At 45.0% G+C, this 25000-nt stretch overlaps 1 protein-coding gene across 1 annotated transcript in view; it reads right to left on the bottom strand.

Moving 5' to 3' along the window:
- LOC139569663 (glutamate receptor ionotropic, NMDA 2A-like) overlaps positions 1 to 25000 on the bottom strand; it is a 270123-nt gene that overhangs the window by 34068 nt on the left and 211055 nt on the right. The window contains exons 3-4 of the mRNA XM_071391075.1: positions 22564 to 22730; positions 17759 to 18190 (exon numbers count right to left, since the gene is read on the bottom strand). Coding sequence (XP_071247176.1) covers positions 17759 to 18190; positions 22564 to 22730 — 599 coding nt within the window. The remainder of the gene's footprint in view (positions 1 to 17758; positions 18191 to 22563; positions 22731 to 25000) is intronic.

Here is a 25000-nt window from a genome sequence, read left to right as displayed (position 1 = left end):
TCACAGCTGTAATCACTCTTAGAGACTTACCCAGAAAGACTAACAGCTGTAATCACTCTTAGAGACTTACCCAGAAAGACTAACAGCTGTAATCGCTCTTAGAGACTTACCCAGAAAGACTCACAGCTGTAATCACTCTTAGAGACTTACCCAGAAAGACTCACAGCTGTAATCACTCTTAGAGACTTACCCAGAAAGACTAACAGCTGTAATCGCTCTCTCTTAGAGACTTACCCAGAAAGACTAACAGCTGTAATCACTCTTAGAGACTTACCCAGAAAGACTAACAGCTGTAATCACTCTTAGAGACTTACCCAGAAAGACTAACAGCTGTAATCACTCTTAGAGACTTACCCAGAAAGACTAACAGCTGTAATCACTCTTAGAGACTTACCCAGAAAGACTAACAGCTGTAATCACTCTTAGAGACTTACCCAGAAAGACTAACAGCTGTAATCACTCTTAGAGACTTACCCAGAAAGACTAACAGCTGTAATCACTCTTAGAGACGTACCCAGAAAGACTCACAGCTGTAATCACTCTTAGAGACTTACCCAGAAAGACTCACAGCTGTAATCACTCTTAGAGACTTACCCAGAAAGACTCACAGCTGTAATCACTCTTAGAGACTTACCCAGAAAGACTCACAGCTGTAATCACTCTTAGAGACTTACCCAGAAAGACTCACAGCTGTAATCACTCTTAGAGACTTACCCAGAAAGACTAACAGCTGTAATCACTCTTAGAGACTTACCCAGAAAGACTCACAGCTGTAATCACTCTTAGAGACTTACCCAGAAAGACTCACAGCTGTAATCGCTCTTAGAGACTTACCCAGAAGACTAACAGCTGTAATCGCTCTTAAAGACTAACCCAGAAAGACTAACAGCTGTAATCACTCTTAGAGACTTACCCAGAAAGACTCACAGCTGTAATCACTCTTAGAGACTTACCCAGAAAGACTAACAGCTGTAATCACTCTTAGAGACTTACCCAGAAAGACTAACAGCTGTAATCACTCTTAGAGACTTACCCAGAAAGACTCACAGCTGTAATCACTCTTAGAGACGTACCCAGAAAGACTCACAGCTGTAATCACTCTTAGAGACTTACCCAGAAAGACTCACAGCTGTAATGACTCTTAGAGACTTACCCAGAAAGACTCACAGCTGTAATCACTCTTAGAGACTTACCCAGAAAGACTCACAGCTGTAATCGCTCTTAGAGACTTACCCAGAAAGACTCACAGCTGTAATCACTCTTAGAGACTTACCCAGAAAGACTAACAGCTGTAATCACTCTTTAGAGACTTACCCAGAAAGACTCACAGCTGTAATCACTCTTTAGAGACTTACCCAGAAAGACTCACAGCTGTAATCACTCTTTAGAGACTTACCCAGAAAGACTCACAGCTGTAATCACTCTTAGAGACTTACCCAGAAAGACTCACAGCTGTAATCACTCTTTAGAGACTTACCCAGAAAGACTCACAGCTGTAATCACTCTTTAGAGACTTACCCAGAAAGACTCACAGCTGTAATCACTCTTTAGAGACTTACCCAGAAAGACTCACAGCTGTAATCACTCTTTAGAGACTTACCCAGAAAGACTCACAGCTGTAATCACTCTTAGAGACTTACCCAGAAAGACTCACAGCTGTAATCACTCTTTAGAGACTTACCCAGAAAGACTCACAGCTGTAATGACTCTTAGAGACTTACCCAGAAAGACTCACAGCTGTAATCACTCTTAGAGACTTACCCAGAAAGACTAACAGCTGTAATCACTCTTTAGAGACTTACCCAGAAAGACTCACAGCTGTAATCGCTCTTAGAGACTTACCCAGAAAGACTCACAGCTGTAATCACTCTTAGAGACTTACCCAGAAAGACTAACAGCTGTAATCACTCTTTAGAGACTTACCCAGAAAGACTCACAGCTGTAATCACTCTTTAGAGACTTACCCAGAAAGACTCACAGCTGTAATCACTCTTTAGAGACTTACCCAGAAAGACTCACAGCTGTAATCACTCTTAGAGACTTACCCAGAAAGACTCACAGCTGTAATCACTCTTTAGAGACTTACCCAGAAAGACTCACAGCTGTAATCACTCTTTAGAGACTTACCCAGAAAGACTCACAGCTGTAATCACTCTTAGAGACTTACCCAGAAAGACTCACAGCTGTAATCACTCTTAGAGACTTACCCAGAAAGACTCACAGCTGTAATCACTCTTTAAAGACTTACCCAGAAAGACTCACAGCTGTAATCACTCTTAGAGACTTACCCAGAAAGACTCACGGCTGTAATTGCTGTCAAAAGGTGATTCTCTATTTACATTTTCAATTAATTTACAACATTTTCTATTAAAAAAAATTCACGTTGTTGTTAGAAAATATGGATGGGTGAGAAAATAAAATCTATTTAATTTGTTTTTTAATTCAGGCTGTAACACAACAACATGTAGAATCAGTACAGAAGTATGAACACTTCCTGAAGTCTGTTTTTTGTGACGTTCAAAGAACATTCGATTTAGGTTTAACATAATTATTTATTTTATTTGCACACAATATCGAGTAGAGGACTGGCCACCCCTCATAGCCTGGTTCCTCTCTACCCAGCACAGCCAGTAGAGGACTGGTCACCCCTCAGAGCCTGGTTCCTCTCTACCCAGTACAGCCAGAAGAGGACTGGCCACCCCTCAGAGCCTGGTTCCTCTCTACCCAGTACAGCCAGAAGAGGACTGGCCACCCCTCAGAGCCTGGTTCCTCTCTACCCAGTACAGCCAGTAGAGGACTGGCCACCCCTCAGAGCCTGGTTCCTCTCTACCCAGTACAGCCAGTAGAGGACTGGCCACCCCTCAGAGCCTGGTTCCTCTCTACCCAGCACAGCCAGTAGAGGACTGGTCACCCCTCAGAGCCTGGTTCCTCTCTACCCAGTACAGCCAGAAGAGGACTGGCCACCCCTCAGAGCCTGGTTCCTCTCTACCCAGTACAGCCAGAAGAGGACTGGCCACCCCTCAGAGCCTGGTTCCTCTCTACCCAGTACAGCCAGTAGAGGACTGGCCACCCCTCAGAGCCTGGTTCCTCTCTACCCAGTACAGCCAGTAGAGGACTGGCCACCCCTCAGAGCCTGGTTCCTCTCTACCCAGTACAGCCAGTAGAGGACTGGCCACCCCTCAGAGCCTGGTTCCTCTCTACCCAGCACAGCCAGTAGAGGACTGGCCACCCCTCAGAGCCTGGTTCCTCTCCACCCAACACAGCCAGTAGAGGACTGGTCACCCCTCATAGCCTGGTTCCTCTCTACCCAGCACAGCCAGTAGAGGACTGGTCACCCCTCATAGCCTGGTTCCTCTCTACCCAGCACAGCCAGAAGAGGACTGGTCACCCCTCATAGCCTGGTTCCTCTCTACCCAGCACAGCCAGAAGAGGACTGGTCACCCCTCATAGCCTGGTTCCTCTCTACCCAGCACAGCCAGAAGAGGACTGATCACCCCTCATAGCCTGGTTCCTCTCTACCCAGTACAGCCAGAAGAGGACTGGCCACCCCTCAGAGCCTGGTTCCTCTCTACCCAGTACAGCCAGAAGAGGACTGGCCACCCCTCAGAGCCTGGTTCCTCTCTACCCAGCACAGCCAGAAGTGGACTGGCCACCCCTCATAGCCTGGTTCCTCTCTACCCAGCACAGCCAGAAGAGGACTGGTCACCCCTCATAGCCTGGTTCCTCTCCACCCAGCACAGCCAGAAGTGGACTGGTCACCCCTCATAGCCTGGTTCCTCTCTACCCAGTACAGCCAGAAGAGGACTGGCCACCCCTCAGAGCCTGGTTCCTCTCCACCCAGCACAGCCAGAAGAGGACTGGCCACCCCTCAGAGCCTGGTTCCTCTCCACCCAGCACAGCCAGAAGAGGACTGGCCACCCCTCAGAGCCTGGTTCCTCTCCACCCAGCACAGCCAGAAGAGGACTGGCCACCCCTCAGAGCCTGGTTCCTCTCCACCCAGCACAGCCAGAAGAGGACTGGCCACCCCTCATAGCCTGGTTCCTCTCTACCCAGCACAGCCAGTAGAGGACTGGCCACCCCTCAGAGCCTGGTTCCTCTCTACCCAGCACAGCCAGTAGAGGACTGGCCACCCCTCAGAGCCTGGTTCCTCTCTACCCAGCACAGCCAGAAGAGGACTGGCCACCCCTCAGAGCCTGGTTCCTCTCTACCCAGTACAGCCAGTAGAGGACTGGCCACCCCTCAGAGCCTGGTTCCTCTCTACCCAGCACAGCCAGAAGAGGACTGGCCACCCCTCAGAGCCTGGTTCCTCTCTACCCAGCACAGCCAGTAGAGGACTGGCCACCCCTCAGAGCCTGGTTCCTCTCTACCCAGCACAGCCAGAAGAGGACTGGCCACCCCTCAGAGCCTGGTTCCTCTCTACCCAGTACAGCCAGTAGAGGACTGGCCACCCCTCATAGCCTGGTTCCTCTCCACCCAGCACAGCCAGAAGAGGACTGGCCACCCCTCAGAGCCTGGTTCCTCTCTACCCAGTACAGCCAGAAGAGGACTGGCCACCCCTCATAGCCTGGTTCCTCTCCACCCAACACAGCCAGAAGAGGACTGGCCACCCCTCAGAGCCTGGTTCCTCTCTACCCAGCACAGCCAGTAGAGGACTGGTCACCCCTCATAGCCTGGTTCCTCTCTAGCCAGTACAGCCAGTAGAGGACTGGCCACCCCTCAGAGCCTGGTTCCTCTCTACCCGGCACAGCCAGAAGAGGACTGGCCACCCCTCATAGCCTGGTTCCTCTCTAGGTTCATTCCTAGGTTCTGTCCTTTGACAAGATGACAAGATTTAAAAACGAGCTGAAACGAGTCACTTACGATTCCCTCACAGGGCAGTTTGTGGTCATTGTTGCTAGAAATCTGACAGTTTCAGAATCATAACAGAACCTTTTCCGGCCATATCGACGTCCGCAATAAAAATGAATGTTGTGACGTTTGTCAGCCAACCCGTCTATAAAACAACATGCAGATATAGGAACCTGCAATGTTTTGGTTCCCAGACAACCAGGGAAGCTCTCTCCCTGGTTACCAAACAACCAGGGAAGCTCTCTCCCTGGTTCCCAAACAACCAGGGAAGCTCTCTCCCTCGTTACCAAACAACCAGGGAAGCTCTCTCCCTGGTTCCGGACCACCAGGGAAGCTCTCTCCCTGGTTACCAAACAACCAGGGAAGCTCTCTCCCTGGTTCCCAAACAACCAGGGAAGCTCTCTCCCTCGTTACCAAACAACCAGGGAAGCTCTCTCCCTGGTTCCGGACCACCAGGGAAGCTCTCTCCCTGGTTACCAAACAACCAGGGAAGCTCTCTCCCTGGTTACCAAACAACCAGGGAAGCTCTCTCCCTGGTTCCCAAACAACCAGGGAAGCTCTCTCCCTGGTTACCAAACAACCAGGGAAGCTCTCTCCCTGGTTCCAGACCACCAGGGAAGCTCTCCCACCTCTTCTTGTTCAGTATTTAACCATGGGCAGTACGCTCAATCAGGAATTCCATGCTTCCTCTTTCAAATCCTTCTTAGACGTAACTAACCCAGAGAAATACTGGTAACTGGGTCATTCAACATCACTTCCCCCATCCTCTTGATAAGCTGCGTATTTCAGGGCCCATATTTACAAAGGTATACAAGTCTACGAGTGCCTACGAGTGCTGAGGGGGGGGGGGGGGGTTTACAATATCAAGCGTCTCAAAGCAGGAATTATCTTGGGAATGTTATTTAAAAGTTGAACAGTACATTTTTACATAATGTTTTTTTTTCTTTTTCAGTTGTCCTGAATTCTGCATTTCTGACTGGATTCAATTTAAGGGGTTTTATTGTCATGGGAAACATTATGTTAACATTGCCCAAAGCAAGTAAGGTAGATAATAAACAAAAAAGTGAAATAAACAATAAAAATGAACAGTAAACATTACACTCACAGAAGTTCCAAAAGAATAAAGACATTTTAAATGTCATATTATGTCTATATACAGTATTGTAACGATGTACAAATAGTTAAAGTACACAAGGGAAGTAGAAACACTCAGCAGGGATCCATATACAGTGGGGAGAACAAGTATTTGATACACTGCCGATTTTGCAGGTTTTCCTACTTACAAAGCATGTAGAGGTCTGTAATTTTTATCATAGGTACACTTCAACTGTGAGAGACGGAATCTAAAACAAAAATCCAGAAAATCACATTGTATGATTTTTAAATAATTAATTTGCATTTTATTGCATGACATAAGTATTTGATCACCTACCAACCAGTAAGAATTCCGGCTCTCACAGACCTGTTAGTTTTTCTTTAAGAAGCCCTCCTGTTCTCCACTCATTACCTGTATTAACTGCACCTGTTTGAACTCGTTACCTGTATAAAAGACACCTGTCCACACACTCAATCAAACAGATTCCAACCTCTCCACAATGGCCAAGACCAGAGAGCTGTGTAAGGACATCAGGGATAAAATTGTAGACCTGCACAAGGCTGGGATGGGCTACAGGACAATAGGCAAGCAGCTTGGTGAGAAGGAAACAACTGTTGGCGCAATTATTAGAAAATGGAAGAAGTTCAAGATGACGGTCAATCACCCTCGGTCTGGGGCTCCATGCAAGATTTCACCTCGTGGGGCATCAATGATCATGAGGAAGGTGAGGGATCAGCCCAGAACTACACGGCAGGACCTGGTCAATGACCTGAAGAGAGCTGGGACCACAGTCTCAAAGAAAACCATTAGTAACACACTACGCCGTCATGGATTAAAATCCTGCAGCGCACGCAAGGTCCCCCTGCTTAAGCCAGTGCATGTCCAGGCCTGTCTGAAGTTTGCCAATGACCATCTGGATGATCCAGAGGAGGAATGGGAGAAGGTCATGTGGTCTGATGAGACAAAAATAGAGCTTTTTGGTCTAACTCCACTCGCCGTGTTTGGAGGAAGAAGAAGTATGAGTACAACCCCAAGAACACCATCCCAACCGTGAAGCATGGAGGTGGAAACATCATTCTTTGGGGATGCTTTTCTGCAAAGGGGACAGGACGACTGCACCGTATTGAGGGGAGGATGGATGGGGCCATGTATCGCGAGATCTTGGCCAACAACCTCCTTCCCTCAGTAAGAGCATTGAAGATGGGTCGTGGCTGGGTCTTCCAGCATGACAACGACACGAAGCACACAGCCATGGCAACTAAGGAGTGGCTCCGTAAGAAGCATCTCAAGGTCCTGGAGTGGCCTAGCCAGTCTCCAGACCTGAACCCAATAGAAAATCTTTGGAGGGAGCTGAAAGTCCGTATTGCCCAGCGACAGCCCCGAAACCTGAAGGATCTGGAGAAGATCTGTAGGGAGGAGTGGGCCAAAATCCCTGCTGCAGTGTGTGCAAACCTAGTCAAGAACTACAGGAAACGTATGATCTCTGTAATTGCAAACAAAGGTTTCTGTACCAAATATTAAGTTCTGCTTTTCTGATGTATCAAATACTTATGTCATGCAATAAAATGCAAATTAATTACTTAAAAATCATACAATGTGATTTTCTGGATTTTTGTTTTAGATTCCGTCTCTCATAGTTGAAGTGTACCTATGATAAAAATTACAGACCTCTACATGCTTTGTAAGTAGGAAAACCTGCAAAATCGGCAGTGTATCAAATACTTGTTCTCCCCACTGTATCTGGACCAAATACAGACATCCCGTCTATTGGGTAGAGAAAAGATGAGATGCAATTTACACTAAAGGACCGTGTTCAAAACATCAAACCTTCCTGATACCGAGTTGCAGTCTTGATACACACGGGGAAACGGTTGAGCGTGAAAAACCCAGCAGCGATGCAGTTCTTTACACAAACCGGTACGCCTGGCACCTACTACCATACCCTGTTCAAAGGCACTTCAATATTTTGTCTTGCCCATTCACCCTCTGAATGGCACACGTACACAACCCATGTCTCAATTGTCTCAAGGCTTAAAAATCCTTCCTTCAATCCGTCTCCTCCCCTTCTTCTTCTACACTGATTTGAAGTGTATTTAACAGGTGACATCAATAAGGGATCGTAGCTTTCACCTGGATTCACCTGGTCAGTCTATGTCATGTAAAGAGCAGGTGTTATTCATGTTTTGTTCCCTCAGTTTTATATTGACTACAGTATGAGAGTCTTAACACAGCAGGACAGACCTTACTGCAGCTGTCCAACACACAACACACCTTTACTACCTCATCTGTCTAGAGGGAGGGAGGGAGGGAGGGAGGGAGGGAGGGAGGGAGGGAGGGGAAGAGACTGAGAGTGAGGAAGACGGAGGAATGGGAAGAGAGAGAGAGAGAGAGAGAGAGAGGAAGGAAGACAGAGGAAAGGGAAGAGAGAGAGGGAGAGGAAGACAGAGGAATGGGAAGAGAGAGAGAGAGAGGAAGACAGAGGAAGGGGAAGAGAGAGAGAGAGAGAGGAAGACAGAGGAAGGGGAAGAGAGAGAGAGAGAGAGAGAGGAAGACAGAGGAAAGGGAATAGAGAGAGGGAGAGGAAGACAGAGGAAGGGGAAGAGAGAGAGAAAGAGGAAGACAGAGGAAGGGGAAGAGAGAGAGAGAGAGGAAGACAGAGGAAGGGGTAGAGAGAGAGAGAGAGGAAGACAGAGGAAGGGGAAGAGAGAGAGAGAGAGGAAGACAGAGGAAGGGGCAGAGAGAGAGAGAGAGGAAGACAGAGGAAAGGGAAGAGACAGAGAGAGGAACAGCGTTCTGCTAGACCAGACATAGATGGATCATAATATCGGAGGTGTTTGGAGGAGGGCCACTGCACCACACAGAAACCAGGTCTTCACACACACACACACACACACACACACACACACACACACACACACACACACACACACACACACACACACACACACACACACACACACACACACACACACACACACACACACACACACACACACACACACACACACACACACACACACACACACTCACACACACACACACACACACACGCTACTGCAGAGCAGCAACAAACACACACACACACACACACACACACACACACACACACACACACACACACACACACACACACACACACACACACACACACACACACACACACACACACAAACACTCACTCAAACACTCACTCACTCAAACACACACACACACACACACATACAAACTCAAACACACACACACACACACATACACACACACACACACACACACACACACACACACACACACACACACACACACACACACACACACACACACACACACACACACACACACTGCAGCAGAGTGGTGAAAGAACAGGAGATTTTAACAGTCAGTTAGAGCAACAGAGGGAGCAGCAAGATCAGACTCAACACCCAATCAGATATCTAGTATTAACACATAGAATACACCCCCTCCAATCAGATACATAGTATTACCATATAAAATACACCCCCTCCAAACAGATACATAGTATTACCATATAAAATACACCCCCTCCAATCAGATACATAGTATTACCATATAGAATACACCCCCTCCAATCAGATATATAGTATTACCATATAGAATACACCCCACCCAATCATATATCTAGTATTACCATAGAGAATACACCCCCTCCAATCAGATATCTAGTATTAACATATAGAATACACCATTCTCCAATCAGATATATAGTATTACCATATAGAATACACCCCACCCAATCAGATATATAGTATTACCATATAGAATACACCATTCTCCAATCAGATATATAGTATTACCATATAGAATACACCCCCTCCAATCAGATATATAGTATTACCATATAGAATACACCCCACCCAATCATATATCTAGTATTACCATAAAGAATACACCCCCTCCAATCAGATATCTAGTATTAACATATAGAATACACCCCACCCAATCAGATATATAGTATTACCATATAGAATACACCATTCTCCAATCAGATATATAGTATTAACATATAGAATACACATCATCCAATCAGATATATAGTATTACCATATAGAATACACCCCCTCCAATCAGATATCTAGTATTAACATATAGAATACACCCCCTCCAATCAGATACATAGTATTACCATATAAAATACACCCCCTCCAATCAGATAAATAGTATTACCATATATAATACACCCCAGCCAATCAGATACATAGTATTACCATATAGAATACACCCCCTCCAATTAGATATCTAGTATTAACATATAGAATACACCCCCTCCAATCAGATATCTAGTATTAACATATAGAATACACCCCCTCCAATCAGATATATAGTATTACCATATAGAATACACCCCACCCAATCATATATCTAGTATTACCATATAGAATACACCCCATCCAATCAGATAAATAGTATTACCATATAGAATACACCCCATCCAATCAGATATATAGTAGTACCATATAAAATACACCCCCTCCAATCAGATACATAGTATTACCATATAGGATACACCCTTCTCCAATCAGATATATAGTATTACCATATAGAATACACCCCCTCCAATCAGATACATAGTATTACCATATAAAATACACCCCCTCCAATCAGATATATAGTATTACCATATAGAATACACCCCACCCAATCATATATCTAGTATTACCATATAGAATACACCCCCTCCAATCAGATACATAGTATTACCATATAAAATACACCCCCTCCAATCAGATACATAGTATTACCATATAGGATACACCACACCCAATCAGATACATAGTATTACCATATAGGATACACCCTTCTCCAATCAGATATATAGTATTACCATATAGAATACACCCCCTCCAATCAGATACATAGTATTACCATATAAAATACACCCCCTCCAATCAGATATATAGTATTACCATATAGAATACACCCCACCCAATCATATATCTAGTATTACCATATAGAATACACCCCCTCCAATCAGATACATAGTATTACCATATAAAATACACCCCCTCCAATCAGATACATAGTATTACCATATAGGATACACCACACCCAATCAGATACATAGTATTACCATATAGGATACACCCTTCTCCAATCAGATATACTAAACACCAAACACCAAGATATTCACACCACAATACATCTAAACCAAAGATAGTAACCACCCAGATATCAGACAGGTCAGTAGACGATGACGAATCGATCCAGATGAATCGAGTCCAGTCATGTATCTGTAGTGTTGAGAAACTGCTGTCACAGAACCCTGATTTATGATGTTATCAACGACAACCACCACAGGATGGATAGAGACAGTAGGTGGTAACACACAGATTTTGATGATTTATGCTGTTATCAACGATAAATAGATAGATAGAGACAGTAGGTGTTTGGTGAAAACCGGTGGTCCCAAATATAAAAACATATATTTTATAGAAATTAATTCATTAGGTCCTAATCTATGGATTTCACATGAATGAGTAAGGGGTGGAGCCATGGGTGGGCCTGGGGGGGTGGCATAGGCCCACCCACTTGGGAGCAGGACCCAGCCAATCAGAATACGTTTTTCACCACAAAGGGGCTTTATAACAGCCAGAAATACTCCTCAGTGTCCCGTCCTCCCCCCCTGACATTGACGCAGGTGAAGAAGCCTAGATGAGGTCTTGGTCTTGGGTTTACGTGGTTACACGTGGTCTGAATTTGTGAGACCGACTGGACATACTGCCAAATTCACTGAAAATGACGTTGGAGGTGGCTTATGGTAGATAAATGAACATTTAATTCTCTGGCAACAGCTCTGGTGAACATTCCTACAGTCAGCGCTCCCTCAAAACATGACATCTGTGGAATTGTGTTGTGTGTCCTCTCCTCTCTCTCCTCCCTGTCCTGTCTGGTATATATACTGTCCTCTCCTCTCTCTCTCTCCTCCCTGTCCTGTCTGGTATATATACTGTCCTCTCCTCTCTCTCCTCCCTGTCCTGTCTGGTATATATACTGTCCTCTCCTCTCTCTCCTCCCTGTCCTGTCTGGTATATATACTGTCCTCTCCTCTCTCTCCTCCCTGTCCTGTCTGGTATATATACTGTCCTCTCCTTCTCTCTCCTCCCTGTCCTGTCTGGTATATATACTGTCCTCTCCTCTCTCTCCTCCCTGTCCTGTCTGGTATATATACTGTCCTCTCCTCTCTCTCCTCCCTGTCCTGTCTGGTATATATACTGTCCTCTCCTCTCTCTCCTCCCTGTCCTTCTGGTATATATACTGTCCTCTCCTCTCTCTCCTCCTGCCTGTCCTGTCTGGTATATATACTGTCCTCTCCTCTCTCTCCTCCCTGTCCTGTCTGGTATATATACTGTCCTCTCCTCTCTCTCTCCTCCTGCCTGTCCTGTCTGGTATATATACTGTCCTCTCCTCTCTCTCCTCCCTGTCCTGTCTGGTATATATACTGTCCTCTCCTCTCTCTCCTCCCTGTCCTGTCTGGTATATATACTGTCCTCTCCTCTCTCTCCTCCCTGTCCTTCTGGTATATATACTGTCCTCTCCTCTCTCTCCTCCTGCCTGTCCTGTCTGGTATATATACTGTCCTCTTCTCTCTCTCCTCCCTGTCCTGTCCTGTCTGGTATATCCTGTCCTGTCTGGTATATATACTGTCCTCTCCTCTCTCTCCTCCCTGTCCTGTCTGGTATATATACTGTCCTCTCCTCTCTCTCCTCCCTGTCCTGTCTGGTATATATACTGTCCTCTCCTTCTCTCTCCTCCCTGTCCTGTCTGGTATATATACTGTCCTCTCCTCTCTCTCCTCCCTGTCCTGTCTGGTATATATACTGTCCTCTCCTCTCTCTCCTCCCTGTCCTGTCTGGTATATATACTGTCCTCTCCTCTCTCTCCTCCTGCCTGTCCTGTCTGGTATATATACTGTCCTCTCCTCTCTCTCCTCCCTGTCCTGTCTGGTATATATACTGTCCTCTCCTCTCTCTCCTCTCCTCCCTGTCCTGTCTGGTATATATACTGTCCTCTCCTCTCTCTCCTCCCTGTCCTGTCTGGTATATATACTATCCTCTCCTCTCTCTCCTCCCTGTCCTGTCTGGTATATATACTGTCCTCTCCTCTCTCTCCTCCCTGTCCTGTCTGGTATATATACTGTCCTCTCCTCTCTCTCTCCTCCCTGTCCTGTCTGGTATATATACTGTCCTCTCCTCTCTCTCCTCCCTGTCCTGTCTGGTATATATACTGTCCTCTCCTCTCTCTCCTCTCCTCCCTGTCCTGTCTGGTATATATACTGTCCCCTCTCTGCCAACCTCTCCTCTGTGTGTGTGTGTGTGTGTGTGTGTGTGTGTGTGTGTGTGTGTGTGTGTGTGTGTGTGTGTGTGTGTGTGTGTGTGTGTGTGTGTGTGTGTGTGTGTGTGTGTGTGTGTGTGTGTGTGTGTGTGTGTGTGTGTGTGTGTGTGTACCAGAGGCAGTAGAGAGCAGAACAGAACGTCACACTAACATACAGTGACAAAGGACATATGACATACCTCTACTCCTACAGGCTACAGAGAGATAGATGGAGAGAGAGAAGGACATGGAGAGAGAGGGAGAGAGAGTGAGTGAGAGAGAAAGAGAGAGGGAAACACAGAGGGAGAGAGAGAGAGAAAGGAGAGAGAGAGGGAGGAAAGGGACACATATACAGAGTAGAGGAGACAGGAGGAGGAGGAGGAGAAGGAGGAGGAATGAACAAAGTAGAGGAGAAAGGAGGAGGAGGAGGAGGAGGAGGAGGAGGAGAAGGTATGAACAGAGTAGGGGAGGAGGAGGTATGAACAGAGTAGAGGAGAAAGGAGGAGGAGGAGGAGGAGGAGGAGGAGGAGGTATGAACAGAGTAGAGGAGAAAGGAGGAGGAGGAGGAGGAGGAGGAGGAGGAGTGAGGAGGAGGAGGAGGAGGAGGAGGAGGAGGAGGTATGAACAGAGTGAGGAGGAGGAGGAGGAGGAGGAGGTATGAACAGAGTAGAGGAGAAAGGAGGAGGAGGAGGAGGAGTTATGGAGGGAGGAGAACAGGAGGAGGAGGAGGTATGAACAGAGTAGAGGAGGAAGGAGGAGGAGGAGGAGGAGGAGAAGGTATGAACAGAGTAGGGGAGAAAGGAGGAGGAGGAGGAGGAGGAGGAGGAGGAGGAGGAATGAACAAAGTAGAGGAGAAAGGAGGAGGAGGAGGAGGAGGTATGAACAGAGTAGAGGAGACAGGAGGAGGAGGAGGAGGAGGCGCAGGAGGAGGTGAATGAGAATGAGGAGGAGGTATGAACAGAGTACAGGAGAAAGGAGGAGGATGAGGAGGAGGAGGATGAGGAGGAGGAGGAGGAGGAACAGGAGGAGGAGGAGGAGAATGAGGAGGAGGTATGAACAGAGTAGGGGAGAAAGGAGGAGGAGGAGGAGGAGGAGGAGGAGGAGGTATGAACAGAGTAGAGGAGAAAGGAGGAGGAGGAGGAGGAAGAGGAGGAGGAAGAGGAAGATGAGGAGGATGAGGAAGATGAAGAGGAGGAGGAGGAGGAGGAGTGAACAGAGTGGAGGAGGAGGAGGAAGAAGAAGAAGATGAGGAGGAGGAGGAGGAAGATGATGAGGAGGAGGAGGAGAAAGGAAATGAAATAGAGAGAGCAGTGAGTAATAAAGGTCAGGGATTGGCCAGTTACAAACCCAGACAATGACATCATCCTGTGTGTGTGTGTGTGAGTGCGAGGTAATTCTGGTTCCCCTGCGCTGAAATAAGAGGACTAAAGTCTGTTAACACCTGTCCTACTCCCACACACACTCTCTGTCTCCCTCTCCCTCTCCCTCTCCCTCTCCCTCTCCCTCCTCTCTCTCCTCTCTCTCTCTCTCTCTCTCTCTCTCTCTCTCTCTCTCTCTCTCTCTCTCTCTCTCTCTCTCTGTCTCTCTGTCTCTCTGTCTCTCTCTCTCTCTCTCTCTCTCTCTGTCTCTGTCTCTGTCTCTCTCTCTCTCTCTCTCTCTCTCTCTCTCTCTCTCTCTCTCTCTCTCTCTCTCTCTCTCTCTCTCTCTCTCTCTCTCTCTCTCTCTCTCTCTCTCTCTCTCTCTCTCTCTCTACAAGGTGTAAATTGTGTTAAGATGCAGTACTCAGTGCAGTAAGGTGAGGGGTGTAAACCTGTCATCAAGGAACATTTGGTGTTAGGAAGGCTGTATATCATCTGTCGTCTCCTGGCTACTGACGCCTTTTCGAAGCATCTATATTTTAAAAAGTCTAATAAATCCATTTGATATAGCCTACAACAGTATTCAACTCTTAACCTACGAGGTCCAGAGCTTGCCGGTTTACTGTCCTGCCTGATAATGAGTCAAAAGCCAAACAGGAAGGCTGTTATTGAGGCAACGTGTAGTTAACTGTAGCGTGGTGAGGTGAGCAGTAACCTTACGGAGCCATTTGGGCTCCCGAGTGACGCAGCGGTCTAAGGCACTGCATCTCACTGCTAGAGGGGTCATTACAGACCCTGGTTCGAATCCAAGCTGTATCACAACGAGTATCACAACGCGTACAAAGTGTAGTAAAGTTATGACTTCGTTAGCCTAGTTAGCTAGGTGAGAAGTGCAGTAAAGTTATGGCTCCGTTAGCCTAGTTAGCTAGCTCCTCAGTTTGATGCAGTCAAGACAGGTAGTAAGATAGATGTAATCAGATGGGATGATAAATAACAAGTTGGTCTAGTGTGCGTTAACAGCAGGTCTCTTACTACACGATCCTGAGACTCCCTGTCGAACAGATACATTCACACATTCACACTGCTTGAACTCCACTCCCTCTAGACCAGGCTGCAGCTGCTTCTCTCTCTCTCTCCCTCACTACCTTCCCCTTCTCTCTCTCTCCCTCCCTCACTACCTTCCCCTTCTCTCTCTCTCCCTCCCTCACTACCTTCCCCCTTTCTCTCTCTCCCTCCCTCACTACCTTCTCCCCCTCTCCCTCTCTCCCTCTCTCTCCCTCCCTCCCTCCCTCACTACCTTCCCCCTCCCTCTCTCTATCTCCCTCTCTCCCTCTCGCTCCCTCACTACCTTCCCCCTCTCTCTCTCTCCCTCCCTCTCCCTCTCTCCCTCTCGCTCCCTCACCACCTTCACCCTCTCTCTCTCTACCTCCCTCTCTCTCGCTCCCTCACTGCCTTCCCCCTCTCTCTCCCTCCCCCCCTCTCTCTCTCTCTCTCTCTCTCTCTCTCTCTCTCTCTCTCTCTCTCTCTCTCTCTCTCTCTCTCTCTCTCTCTCTCCCTCCCTCTCTCTCTCTCACTCCCTCACTACCTTCCCCCTCTTTCTCCCTCCCTCCCTCTCTCTCTCTCTCTCTCTCTCTCTCTCTCTCTCTCTCTCTCTCTCTCTCTCTCTCTCTCTCTCCCTCCCTCTCTCTCTCTCACTCCCTCACTACCTTCCCCCTCCCCTCTCCTCCCCCTCTCTCTCTCCAGTAGCCTTTCCCCTCTCCCCTGACGTCTCATGTGATCTAACTGCATTGGCCACACTCTCTGACCTAACCCAGCCAATCAGGTCACACCGTGTCCTGGACCTGTCCTCCTATTGGCTGAGGTCTCTGACCCGCAACAGCACCATCTGTGTCCCGCCATCATCTGTGAAACCACCTTGGGCTGATAGGCATGCTGGGAAATAGGTTAGCTGGCTGTACAGTAGAGAGATGGGACTGTACAGCTTCAACACATAGTACTACCATCTAACCCTAGAGAGATGGGACTGGACTGGACAACATGGACTCTCTTCTCTCCTCCTCTCTCCTCTTCTCCCCTCCTTCTCTCTCTCCTCTTTAACTCAATCTCCTATTCTCTCTCTTCTCAAACTCATTATCCTCTTCTCTCCTCTTTTCTCCTCTCCTTTACCATTATTCCACACTCCAGATTCTGTTCTGCTTCTCCCTCACAGCTGTAGTCTACTTCCTGTCCTCTTTTCTCATGAATATGTTCTACTATTCAGGCTCTTTCCATCCTCCCTCTCCCCTCTCCGCCGACTCCCTCATCAGGCAGATGGGTGGGCAGACCTTGGGCTGGCAGACACACACACACACACCTGGCAGGACCTGCAACAACTCCCACTGCATGCTGGGAGCTGAGTGAAGACTGGATGAGAGAAGATGAGGAACAGAAGGAGAGAGGAGAAAGGAGAGATGGCTCATCAAGCCGTCCTTTAGATTTGGAGATCACTAGACCAGGCGGTCTCTCCATTCTAACTCTCTCTGTCCTCTCCTCTTCCTCTGTTCTAACTCTCTCCCTCTTCTCTGTCCTCTCCTCTTCCTCCTTTCTAACTCTCTCTGTCCTCTCCTCTTCCTCCTTTCTAACTCTCTCTGTCCTCTCCTCTTCCTCCGTTCTAACTCTCTCTCTCTCTCTTCCCTCTTCTCTGTCCTCTCCTCTTCCTCCATTCTAACTCTCTCTCTCTCTCTGTCCTCTACTCTTCCTCCATTCTAACTCTCTCTCTCTCTTCCCTCTTCTCTGTCCTCTCCTCTTCCTCCATTCTAACTCTCTCTCTCTCTCTCTCTGTCCTCTACTCTTCCTCCATTCTAACTCTCTCTCTCTCTCTTCCCTCTTCTCTGTCCTCTCCTCTTCCACCTTTCTAACTCTCTCTCTCGCTTCCCTCTTCTCTGTCCTCTCGTCTTCCTCCATTCTAACTCTCTCTCTCTTTCTTCTCTCTCTCTGTCTCAGTACAGAACACGTTGCTAGGCAGTTAGGAGACAAACTAGTACCGTGAGAAAGCAGGTAGGAGCAATTCACACACACACACTACACACACACACACACACACACACACACACACACACACACACACACACACTCCGTCTCCGTGTCTTACTTGTGCAGAGCGAGGGGAGGAACCTTGGAAGGCTTCTCCGGCTGTGTTCCGTAACAGGAAGTCCTAGCTTCAGGGATTTCTCCGTACTCCTCCAGCATGGCGGAGGCTGCAGACGTTATGATGCCCAGCCCGTCCCTCACCCGCGCCTCCAGAGGGTAGTCCCAGTCCTCCGAGGAGACGGACACCATGCCCGAGGGGAACTCATCGGGGACCGTCTCGGTGGTACCCGAGGTCAGGCTAGAGACGATCCAGATGTATCCGAACCCGGTGAGGCCCAGTGAGCGAGCCTCCTCCAGGATAAAGACTCCTTCGTCTTTAGAACAGTACAACAGGACCACTGGGGATTGGACCTTCTTCAACATGATCTGACTCTTACTGTCCTCCTCCACAGCGTCTAACGTTATGATGTGCTGCAGGTCCCAGCCTACAAAACTACAAGTGGGGACAGATGTAGAGATGGAGAGAGATGGAAAGAGGTGGAGAGAGATGGAGAGAGATGAGAGAGGTGGAGAGAGATGGGGAGAGATGGAGAGAGATGGAGAGAGATGGAGAGAGATGGAGAGAGATGAGAGAGAGATGGAAAGAGGTGGAGAGAGATGGAGAGAGATGAGAGAGAGATGGAGAGAGGTGGAGAGAGATGGAGAGAGATGAGAGAGAGATGGAGAGATTAGAGAGATGGAGAGAGATGGAGAGATGAGAGAGAGATGGAGAGATATGGGGAGAGATGGGGAGAGATGAGAGAGAGATGGAGAGATGAGAGAGATGGAGAGACATGGAGAGAGATGGAGAGATGAGGAGAGAGAGATGGAGCGAGAGATGGAGAGACATGGAGAGAGATGGAGAGAGATGAGAGAGAGATGAGAGAGATGGAGAGAGATGAGAGAGAGATGGAGAGAGATGAGAGAGAGATGGAGAGATTAGAGAGATGGAGAGAGATGGAGAGACATGGAGAGATTAGAGAGATGAGAGAGATGAGAGAAATATGAGAGAGAGATGAGAGAGAGATGAGAGAGATGGAGAGAGATGAGAGAGAGATGGAGAGATTAGAGAGATGGAGAGAGATGGAGAGACATGGAGAGATTAGAGAGATTAGAGAGATGAGAGAGATGAGAGAAAGATGAGAGAGAGATGAGAGAGATGGAGAGACATGGAGAGATGGAGAGAGATGGGAGAGAGATGAGAGAGATGAGAGAAAGATGAGAGAGAGAGAGAGAGAGAGAGAGAGAGAGAGAGAGAGAGAGAGAGAGAGAGAGAGAGAGAGAGAGAGAGAGAGAGAGGGAGAGAGATGAGAGAGAGATGAGAGAGATGGAGAAAGATGAGAGAGAGAGAGATGGGAGAGATGGAGAGAGATGGAGAGAGATGAGAGAGAGATGAGAGAGATGGAGAAAGATGAGAGAGAGAGAGGGGACGATCAGTTAAAACACCATCTAACGTTATGATGTGCTGCAGGTCCAAAATCCCTGTGGAACACGTTTGACACCTTGTAGAGTCCAGACCCCGACGAATTGAGGCTGTTCTGAGGGGAAAAATCAGGAAGGTGTTCCTAATGTTTTGTACACTCAGTGCATAATGAAATATGTTAATGTGTAAAATGATATATATAAATGTACAGTATATTATATATAATCCTATATGTTAAGGTATAATATATATAATCCTATATGTTAATGTATATTATATAATGATATATATTAATGTACAGTATATTATATATAATCATATATGTTAAGGTATATTATATATAATCATATATGTTAATGAATATATTATACTGAATATAATCCTATATGTTAATGTATATATTATACTGTATATAATCATATATGTTCATGTATATATTATACTGTATATAATCCTATATATGTTAATGAATATATTATACTGTATATAATCCTATATGTTAATGTATGTTTTATATAATCCTATAATTTAATGTATATGTTATACTGTATATAATCCTATATTTGAATATATATTATATATAATCATATGTGTTAATGTATATAGTATACTGTATATAATCCTATATGTTAATGTATATATTATACTGTATATAATAATATATGTTAATGTATATATTATACTGTATATAATCCTATATATTTATGTAAAGTACATATCATCCTATATGTTAACGTATATATTATACTATATATATATTACTATATGTTAATGTATATATTATACTGCATATAATCATATATGTTAAGGAATATTATATATCATCCTATATGTTAATGTATACATTATACTGTATATACTCATATATGATAATGTATACATTATAATGTGTATAATCCTATATGTTAAGGTATATTATATATATTACTATATGTTAATGTAATTGTTTTAATGTATATAATCAAATATGTTAATGTATATATTATACTGTATATAATCCCATATGTTAATGTATATTGTTTATAATCCTATATGTTAATGTATATTGTATATAATCATATATGGTCATGTATATATTATACTGTATATAATGCTATATGTTAATGTATATATTATACTGTATATACTCCAATATGTTAATGTATATTTTATATAATCATATATGTTAATGTATATATTATACTGTATATAATCCTATATGTTAATGTATATTTTATATAATCCTATATGTTAATGTATATATTATACTGTATATAATGCTATATGTTAATGTATATATTATACTGTATATACTGATATATGTTAATGTATATTATATATATATACTCCTATAGTATATGTTAATGTATATTATATATATTCCTATAGTATATGTTATACACAGTTGAAATATGAAGTTTACATACACTTAGGTTGGAGTCATTAAAACTTGTCTTTCAACCACTCCACAAATTTCTTGTTAACAAACTATAGTTTTGGCAAGTCGGTTAGGACATCTACTTTGTGCATGACACAAGTAATTTTTTCCAACAATTGTTTACAGACAGATTATTTCACTTATAATTCACTGTATCACAATTCCACTGGGTCAGAAGTTTACATACACTAAGTTGACTGTGCCTTTAAACAGCTTAGAAAATTCCAGGAAATGATGTCATGGCTTTAGAAGCATCTGATAGGCTAATTGACATAATTTGAGTCAATTGGAGGTGTACATGTGGATATATTTCAAGGCCTACCTTCAAACTCAGTGCCTCTTTGCTTGACATCATGGGAAAATCAAAAGAAATCAGCCAAGACCCCAAAACCGCAAAAACATTGTAGACCTCCACAAGTCTGGTTCATCCTTGGGAGCTATTTTCAAACGCCTGAAGGTATCACGTTCATCTGTACAAACAATAGTACTAAAGTATAAACACCATGGGACCACGCAGCCGTCATACCGCTCAGGAAGGAGACGCGTTCTGTCTCCTGGAGATGAACGTACTTTGGGAGAAGCCACTGCTCCAAAACTGTCATAAAAAAGCCAGACTACGGTTTGCAACTGCACATGGGGACCAAGATCATACTTTTTGGAGAAATGTCCTCTGGTCTGATGAAACAAAAATAGAACTGTTTGGCCATAATGACCATCGTTATGTTTGGAGGAAAAAGGGGGAGGCTTGCAAGCCGAAGAACACCATCCCAACCGTGAAGCACAGGGGTGGCAGCATTATGTTGTGGGGAAGCTTTGCTGCAGGAGGGACTGGTGCACTTCACAAAATAGATGGCATCATGAGGCAGGAAAATGATGTGGATATATTGAAGCAACATCTCAAGACATCAGTCAGGAAGTTAAAGCTTGGTCGCAAATGGGTCTTCCAAATGGACAATGACCCCAAGCATACTTCCAAAGTTGTGGCAAAATGGCTTAAGGACAACAAAGTCAAGGTATTGGAGTGGCCATCACAAAGCCCTGACCTCAATCCTATAGAACATTTGTGGGCAGAACTGAAAAAGCATGTGCGAGCAAGGAGGCCTAAAAACCTGACTCAGTTACACCAGCTCTGTCAGGAGGAATGGGCCAAAATTCACCCAACTTTGTGCGGGAAGCTTCAAAGTTGGAAGGCTACCCGAACCGTTTGACCCAATTTAAACAATTTAAAGGCAATGCTACCAAATACTAATTGAGTGTATGTAAACTTCTGACCCACTGAGAATAAAAGCTGAAATCATTCTCTCTACTATTATTCTGACATTAATGTATATTATATAAATTGACATATGTTAATGTATATTATATAAATTGACATATGTTAATATGTATTATATATAATGTTATATGTAATGTATATTATATATAATCCTACCATATATTTTTTTATATATATTATATATATTCCTACAGTATATTTTTATGTATATTATATATTATGCGACATGCTAATGTCTATATATACCTGTTGTCCACGGTGCTCTTGAGGATGTTGATAAACTCCTGGTACTATAAATGTATATTATATATTATGCGACATGCTAATGTCTATATATACCTGTTGTCCACGGTGCTCTTGACGATGTTGATAAACTCCTGGTACTATAAATGTATATTATATACTATGCTACATGCTAATGTCTATATATACCTGTTGTCCACGGTGCTCTTGAGGATGTTGATAAACTCCTGGTACTATAAATTTATATTATATACTATGCTACATGCTAATGTCTATATATACCTGTTGTCCACAGTGCTCTTGAGGATGTTGATAAACTCCTGGTACTATAAATGTATATTATATATTATGCTACATGCTAATGTCTATATATACCTGTTGTCAACAGTGCTCTTGAGGATGCTGATAAACTCATAGTACTATAAATGTATATTATATATTATGCTACATGCTAATGTCTATATATACCTGTTGTCCACGGTGCTCTTGAGGATGTTGATAAACTCCTGGTATCCGGGGAACTTGGAGGTGACTATAGAAAAGATGTGCCAGTCGTACTCCTCCATGATGCTCAACATCAACAGCGCCTCCTGCTGGATGGATGCTCCGAACTGGAAAAACGTTGACTTGTCGTCCTGATGGAGAGAGAGAGGAGAGAGAGGGAGAGTTATATATCGTCCTGATAGAGAGAGAAGAGAGAGAGAGAAGAGAGAGGGAGAGTTATATATCGTCCTGATGGAGAGAGAGAGAAGAGAGAGGGAGAGTTATATATCGTCCTGATGGAGAGAGAGAAGAGAGAGAGGAGAGAGAGGGAGAGTTATATATCGTCCTGATAGAGAGAGAAGAGAGAGAGAAGAGAGAGGGAGAGTTATATATCGTCCTGATAGAGAGAGAAGAGAGAGAGAAGAGAGAGGGAGAGTTATATATCGTCCTGATAGAGAGAGAAGAGAGAGAGAGAAGAGAGAGGGAGAGTTATATATCGTCCTGATGGAGAGAGAGAGAAGAGAGAGGGAGAGTTATATATCGTCCTGATGGAGAGAGAGAAGAGAGAGAGGAGAGAGAGGGAGAGTTATATATCGTCCTGATAGAGAGAGAAGAGAGAGAGAAGAGAGAGGGAGAGTTATATATCGTCCTGATGGAGAGAGAGAAGAGAGAGAGGAGAGAGAGGGAGAGTTATATATCGTCCTGATAGAGAGAGAAGAGAGAGAGAAGAGAGAGGGAGAGTTATATATCGTCCTGATGGAGAGAGAGAAGAGAGAGAGGAGAGAGAGGGAGAGTTATATATCGTCCTGATGAAGAGAGAAGAGAGGAGAGAGAGGGAGAGTTATATATCGTCCTGATGGAGAGAGAGAAGAGAGAGAGGAGAGAGAGGGAGAGTTATATATCGTCCTGATGGAGAGAGAGAAGAGAGAGAGGAGAGAGAGGGAGAGTTATATATCGTCCTGATGGAGAGAGAAGAGAGAAGAGAGGAGAGAGATAGAAGACAGAGGGAGAGTTATATATCGTCCTGATAGAGAGAAGAGAGAGAAGAGAGAGGGAGTGTTACTATTGCTGCCCCATATCCAAAAGACAGAAAAGAAAGATGTAAAGAAATCATGTTAATTGGTCCACAACCACTACCAGAATAAACCGTTCAGAATGATCCATGTCAATCCTACTGAGTAAACTGGTCCACTACCACTACCAGAATAAAACCATTCAGAATGAACCATGTCAATCCTACTGAGTAAACTGGTCCACTACCACTACCAGAATAAACCGTTCAGAATGAACCATGTCAATCCTACTGAGTAAACTGGTCCACTACCACTACCAGAATAAACCGTTCAGAATGATCCATGTCAAACCTACATCCCACACTTCAACCAGATGGTAGTCTACTATCTACTATAGGAGAGTCCATACCACTGAAAACAGCTACAGTTATACAACTAGTAGAAGGTCAATTAGGGCATATTAGAAAAACAGGTTCAGCCCCTGGTTCGAACGTGATCCTGCAGAGTTACTCCACCTCAAGAATTGCATTTGGCGAAAGGCTCGACTGACTCTCGTTCAGGCAAATGAGTAATACGTGCACTCAGGCTATCCGGAAGGCCAAAGTTAGTTACTTTAACACCTGCCCTGTGATCTGATAGGACCTTTCTCCTGTCTCTGTTTCACCACAGATCATAGTAACCTGCCCTGTGATCTGATAGGACCTTTCTCCTTCTCTGTTTCACCACAGATCATAGTAACCTGCCCTGTGATCTGTCAGGACCTTTCTCCTTCTCTGTTTCACCACAGATCATAGTAACCTGCCCTGTGATCTGATAGGACCTTTCTCCTTCTCTGTTTCACCACAGATCATAGTAACCTGCCCTGTGATCTGATAGGACCTTTCTCCTTCTCTGTTTCACCACAGATCATAGTAACCTGCCCTGTGATCTGATAGGACCTTTCTCCTGTCTCTGTTTCACCACAGATCATAGTAACCTGCCCTGTGATCTGATAGGACCTTTCTCCTTCTCTGTTTCACCACAGATCATAGTAACCTGCCCTGTGATCTGATAGGACCTTTCTCCTGTCTCTGTTTCACCACAGATCATAGTAACCTGCCCTGTGATCTGATAGGACCTTTCTCCTTCTCTGTTTCACCACAGATCATAGTAACCTGCCCTGTGATCTGTCAGGACCTTTCTCCTGTCTCTGTTTCACCACAGATCATAGTAACCTGCCCTGTGATCTGTCAGGACCTTTCTCCTTCTCTGTTTCACCACAGATCATAGTAACCTGCCCTGTGATCTATCAGGACCTTTCTCCTGTCTCTGTTTCACCACAGATCATAGTAACCTGCCCTGTGATCTGTCAGGACCTTTTTCCTTCTCTGTTTCACCACAGATCATAGTAACCTGCCCTGTGATCTGAT

The sequence above is a fragment of the Salvelinus alpinus genome, chromosome 1, assembly GCF_045679555.1.
Source record: "Salvelinus alpinus chromosome 1, SLU_Salpinus.1, whole genome shotgun sequence".
Classification (NCBI taxonomy): domain Eukaryota; kingdom Metazoa; phylum Chordata; class Actinopteri; order Salmoniformes; family Salmonidae; genus Salvelinus; species Salvelinus alpinus.
The sequence above is the reverse complement of the archived record's forward strand: the minus strand, read 5'-3'. Positions and strand labels throughout refer to the sequence as shown.